Source organism: Solanum pennellii, chromosome 6 (genome assembly GCF_001406875.1).
Source record: "Solanum pennellii chromosome 6, SPENNV200".
In the NCBI taxonomy this organism is placed as follows: Eukaryota; Viridiplantae; Streptophyta; class Magnoliopsida; order Solanales; family Solanaceae; genus Solanum; species Solanum pennellii.
The window spans coordinates 47,394,214-47,400,617 of record NC_028642.1 but is presented as its reverse complement, the minus strand read 5'-3'; the positions used below and the strand labels follow the sequence as shown (position 1 = coordinate 47,400,617).

At 28.2% G+C, this 6,404-nt stretch overlaps 1 protein-coding gene across 1 annotated transcript; it reads right to left on the bottom strand.

The window, feature by feature from the left end:
• Positions 1–5,666: 5,666 nt before the first annotated feature.
• On the bottom strand, positions 5,667–6,404 carry LOC107022967 (non-specific lipid-transfer protein-like). Its single transcript, XM_015223525.2, has 2 exons — positions 5,997–6,404; positions 5,667–5,886 (listed from the first exon to the last, which is right to left on the bottom strand). Exons 1-2 carry the CDS (start codon positions 6,344–6,346, stop codon positions 5,880–5,882), a joined length of 357 nt encoding a protein of 118 aa, XP_015079011.1. The 5' UTR covers positions 6,347–6,404; the 3' UTR covers positions 5,667–5,879.

Sequence of the window (6,404 nt, the reverse complement as noted above, 5' to 3'; positions counted from 1 at the left end):
GGGGGGGGGGGGGGGGGGGGAGATTTTAAAATAATTGGATTAGCTATGCTAGCAAGTTTCTTATAGAACTTTATGGAGGAGGTAATTAAGCAACACCTTAAAATAGGAAATAGTTTACTAGGGTAAACAATTTGTTGATAATTAGTATTAGATGCGTATTCAAGATTTTAAGAGGATGAGTACATATAAGGTTGTTAAAAATGGGCGCAACTATAGATAACTCGACTAATTTGATCAGAATTTTAAGGGCTGGACTCAAAATAATTTAAATTGGGTTCAATCCTAACTCATTCAAGCATTAACCCATTTTACGTTTATCCTCGATTGAGCTCAATTTAATCTTCATTTTCAACCTGTTTTAAGACTCTTTATTTGCATTAATGTAATGTATATTCCTATGTTGGAGGTATGCACTACTATCTATTTTGTATCTTTTAGTATTATTTATCTATCCATTTGTAACTTCTTCTTTTTTCAAATTTCTTGAGCGGAAATTCAAATTGTGGTTATAAAACTTAGGTAACAATATATTAATATTATTGAGATAAAGCGGATCAAATTGGATGGGTCAAGATCCAACCCGTCTTACAACCTATTTGAGACCCAAAGTAAACTTGGACAGGTCAGGATCAAACCTAATTTTTCAACTCATTTTAATATATCCAATTTTAATTCGTCTCACCCATTTGGCATCTCAAAGATATTATTATGAAAAATTAAATTTATGATTGATTGATTTAACCTTTTAAGTTCTTAATACTGTGTCAATTTATTTACGTATATATTAGTTATAATTATAGTTAGATGTGTCAAATGTGTTAGAGATGGATTGAACCCATTGAATGGAGAATATTTTACACAAATCTCATAAGGTTAAGAGTTAATTACATTATATTCTTACACTTTTTCAAATTACAAAAATTCATTATATTTGGTGTAATTCGGAAACATCTCAAAACGTCCTAACACATCGCATTCAATTTTCGAATACATTCTTTAATGTCGCGATATATCGCATCTCAGTTTCGGATACATCACTCAACTTTTCTGATACATCGCATAAGTTGATATATCTAACTGATATATCGATCAGGTAAAGTGATGTATCTGATCGATCTATCACGTAAAGTGATATATCCAAAAATAAGAGAGAGTATAAATTTTTATAATTTTTTTGAATGATAAGAAGTTATAGAAAATATAATAAAATAAGTTGTGCAGGTAATTTTTTCTTGAATGTCTGGTATATATCATCCGGTTTGTTAGTTTTAAATTTACACATTTGGCTTATTGATATAAAAATTAATAGTGCTAAAAATTATGAATTTTCAATGTGACAGACTTGAATATTTTGAAATATTAACATAAAAAATACATTAGTTAAATTTAAAAAGCTCTAACCACTTAGAAAGGTGTTGCTCTATTTTTAAAAGATGAATATAAGATTTAAATTTCCAATCTTACTTAAACAGGGGAATCCAATCTTCATCACATTATATAATATTTCGAGTGTGTGAATTCAAATATCTATATTTAAGTATTATTAAAAAAATATAACACTGATTCACAATCTTAGCTAAAAGAACATACATTCAAGTAAACCCAAGAAAATCCCCAAAGTACGCCCCTAATAATAATAATAATAAATAATAATTATCATTATTATTATTATTATTATTATTATTATTATTATTATAAACGTATGATAGAAATCATCTAACAGATTCAGTTTAGATCATTTTAGTAAATTTCAATTACTTAAAATAACTTAGACATACATTTGATAATCAATTATTTTCTTACATATGGAATTCATACCTATCCGTACCGCTGAGGCAAATAGTTTGCAGCTTATGTAACTCACTTTTTTACTCATAAAAAGCCACGTAGAACATCTGTTACTAAATAGGCGTTTGGACATGTGATTATATATCTCAATATGAAATCAGACATTAGTACTTAAATATATGGATGATTGGTGTACATTGTGCTATTCTGGAAAATGGTTATTTTTGCATTTTACTCGTATTACAAAATTAACGTGTGAAGAAGTAGTTAATGGATAAAAAAGAAAGATTATGCAGTAATAAGCTTCAACAACAATATAATATTTTCTTAGAGCAAGGTTTTTTTTCCACCAACACAACACAGATGTTACATAATATAATTGGGATTTAGTGTAGCCATATTAGAGTCCTTTTGATTAGTAAAAACATTGCATTATAGAATGGGAACTTGTATATCACTTCTTTTAATGGGATTCCAGTACTTGTCCTTCAAACCCAGCTACAAGAGAATAGAAACAAAAATGGTAATCAGCATCCATACAATATATATTTGTTGTTATTACAATGACGATACTTATTTACATAGACTTCAAAAATATGTTTGAGTAAACGTCAAGACTATTGTTCAAGTCAGATAAAAAGACCGACAACACATGGATATATCCTCTTCACATACTTACCATGACATATATATATTGTTATAATTAGATATGGAGCATGCATGCATGTCACTAAACGTAAAAGGAGATGAAAATGTGTCACATAAAACAAAACAGATAGGTAGCACAAGCAAAGAGTTTACTTAGGGCAATCAACATTAGGATCCATAGTAAGTTTGCATAAAATAGGCTTTCATAGGATCTATATGCAAGTTTTTTTCAGCATTATCGAGACATAAGCAGATGCTTTCGCCGTCCGGATCATCAGAATCGTGGAATTGTTTGTCAAGAATTTGTGCTCAACTGCAACAGGGGTACTGTCATGGGGACAAATTCGACATCACATCTGTGCATTTCCTAAAACAAAAGAGAAAAGACATAAAGTCACCATTGAAGTTGTTTCGAATTTTCAAAAAGACACTTTAATTTTGCGGGTGTCTTATTATCCCACGAAATTATCTAAATTCACAATAAATATGCTTTTTTCACTAATTTTAACACTACTCGTGTTGTCACGAAATTTGGGCGCGTGAAGGATTGTTCATACTGCTTCAGACCAATATAAAATTGCCATGTGGCACTCCCAATTTGACTTATTTTCAAAAAAATACAAAAACCCATGTATTAATTTTTTTAAAAGCTTTATTAGGAATAGTTTTTAATTTTCAATTTTTTTTTCTCATCTTCCCTACCATCATCAGCTTACCCATGTTTCTTGGGCATCTATGTCTTCCTTCATTTTTTTTTTAACTAATATTATTGTGTTCATTCTTATTCTTTTTTATTTTGAAAAAAACAAATTAGTAGTGATTTTATTCCTCCTACAAATCAAGTTTGAAATTAAGGAATAGTGAAACTATGGAAAACTCTATTTGGGAGTAAAAAGTTGGAGATCGAGGTGATCTAAATGTGAGATTTTGACTTGTTAATATTTTGAATATTTAAATTTTGATTATTTGACGATATTTATTTTCATAAATAAATTAATAGGTGATAGTTTGACAAATAATTGATAATGCTACCGAAAAATTTCGTCCCACAACAATGAATATGGCGATTGTTCTTCTGGAAAAAGGAATGACAAGCTACAGGAGTGAGGCAAAGAATAAGAAAGAGAACCAGAAAAAAAAAAAAAAGCAAAGAAATTAAATAAAAATAATCAATAATTACTTTTAACACGTGTTAAGTGACTATTAGTGCGTGACTTACAAATATTTTTGTACAAGTGGTATTGACTGAAAAATGGGATAATACATACTATTGTAAAATTGTTCAATGGGGTAATAGAACACCTACAAAGTTAAGATATCCTTTTAAAAATTCGAAACAACTTCAATAGTAATTTTATATCTTTTCTCAAAATAAAACAAAGAGATGTAAAAAAGAGTAAGTAGTAATTATGTTTCTTCACATCTTTTCTTTCAAATATAAAGTGAACGAGACAAAACGGAATAGAAGAAAGGTATATGAATTAAGTGAAACATTAATTGGATGTTTATTTTGTTGTGCATTGATCATCAATTTGTCATTTTACTTCTCTATATAACCAACTCTAGCCTCTTTTATTTTTTTTTTCCTCATGAAATAATTCTTCCTTTTTTTAGTATGTCTTTAGAAATTATTGATAAATAATACTTTCTCCGTTTCATAAAGAATAATTTAACTTGACTTAGTACAGAGTTTAAAAATTTTTTGAATCTTGTGATCTTAAATTAAAATTAAATTAAATGTACAAAATTATCCTTCAATTTAGTGACCTTAAACTGAAAAGTTAAAATTAAAATATTAAAAAAAAATAATTCTTTTTTTAAGGAGTAATGACTTTTGGAGTATCTACTTTTTGGGGATAAGGGTCAGAATATCGATTCCTCCAATTTCTACTTTCGTTTATTAGTTACAAAAATATGTTCATCATTATATATTGGGCTAAATATACTAATTTACCTTTATGCAAATATTCAAATATGCCCCTAATTTGAATGAAATCTCAAATAAAATAAAATTATCTAATTTCTTCTAAATAAATCATTTCCTTCTTTTAACCAGACCCAATATCCTTCCTTTTTTTTTTTTTTTGCTTATCATCATAAGGAAAAGGAAAAGAGTAGAGAAAATATGATCTTTCATAGTGTGGGGGTGGATTTTAAAACAATTGGATTAGCTAGGCTAGCAAGTTTTTGATAGAACTTTATGGAGAATGTAAGCAACACCTTAAAATAGGAAATCGTCTACTAAGGTAAATAATTTGTTGATAATTACTGATATAAGATGTGTATTCAAGATTTTGAGAGGATGGTATATGATTACGAACTAGTCAAATTTTTAAACTTATAAATTCAAAAAAAATATCGATCCAAATAAATAAATATATACAACCCCGATTATTATTATCATAATTAAACAGCTCTAGGGGGAAAAAATAATGAAAAGAAAAGGTTGATGTTGAACGCAAGTATGATAGAAATCCGGAGAAGCTTTGCCATTAAGTTGATAACAATCAAAATCATCTAACAAATTCAGTTTACATCATTTTTAGGAAATTTCAATTACTTAAGTAACTTGACATACATTTGATGATCAATTATTTCCTATTAATGTGATTCTTACGTAGATGTCCGTTGAGGCAAATAGTTTACAGCTAATGTAATTTACTTTTTTTCACACATAAAACATCCAATACAATCACTTAATTCATGTGTATAATATAAATATATAATGTATAAATGGTGTATAATATAAATATATAATGTATAATTATGTATAAAAGATGTATATATATACATGCACATTGTTATACACTTTTATAGATTGTTATACTAAATATATGTAATGTATCTATATTGTGTAAATAGTGTATAATTGTATCTATATTAATGTAATGTATCTATATTGTAAGATGTCACGTATGATGATTGCGTCTATTTATTCAATTTTATATGCACATCCAAAGTTAAAGGGTATATATATCAATTAAGGTCAAGTTAAAAGTCACGTTTACATATTTTACCTTAAAAGTTCGTTGAAATGTAGCCACTTTCATGGGAATAAAAGAACTTTTTGTCCGATTTCCAGATATGATGATTAATTTTGGATTTTGATTTTGTCTTCAACTTTTATTTTTCAATAATCAGAAACCATATTATACAAATTTTCAATTTGTCCCAAATAACGAGGGAAGTGAAGAGAAATAGTTAATGCGTCAAAAAGAATGACTATACACTAAGCTTCAACAACAATATTTTCTTATTAATATGCGTATAAAGCAGGGCTTTTCCCCCACTAACACAAAATATATAGATGTTACATAATTTTAAATAGAACATAATATAATTGGGATAGAGTCCTTTTATTAAAAAAACATTACATCATCATAAAATTGAAACTTGTATATCACTTCTTTTAATAAGGATCAATTCCAATACTAGCTTGTCCTTCAAACCCTACAAGGAAATATATAAAAACATGTTACCACATATAAATTTCAATGAAAAATGTGTCACATAAAACAAAACATAATGGTATTAAATATATAAATAGAAGAAGAAATTACGTGGTGCAATCAACGTTAGGGTCGATAGGTATTTTTGTATCAAGGTTGCATAAGGAAGGGAGCATTGCTGCTTTCTCAAGATTTATAGGTATTTGTGTAGCAGCCTTGAGGCATGAGCAGATACCTTCACGGTCCGGCTTATCAGACGCTGCGAATTGTTTGTCAAGAGCTTGTGCTTGACTACAACAATCAACACTAGGAGAATCATCTCCACTCATTAAGAACCCTTGACATGGCATCAAATTTTTCATCATATCTGTGCATTCAACGTCTGCATTTGCTAAAACCAAACAAAGACACATCAAAAAGAGTGATAGTAAAGAGTAAATGGGAATTATGTCTCTTGACATGTTTTTTTGGAATATAAAGAGTTTTATTTCTTTTTTCTGAATTAGTAGAAATGATATG

Bases quoted from the DNA above. Each gene is read 5' to 3' on its own strand.
- LOC107022967 (XM_015223525.2), bottom strand. From the start codon at position 6,346: ATGTCAAGAGACATAATTCCCATTTACTCTTTACTATCACTCTTTTTG.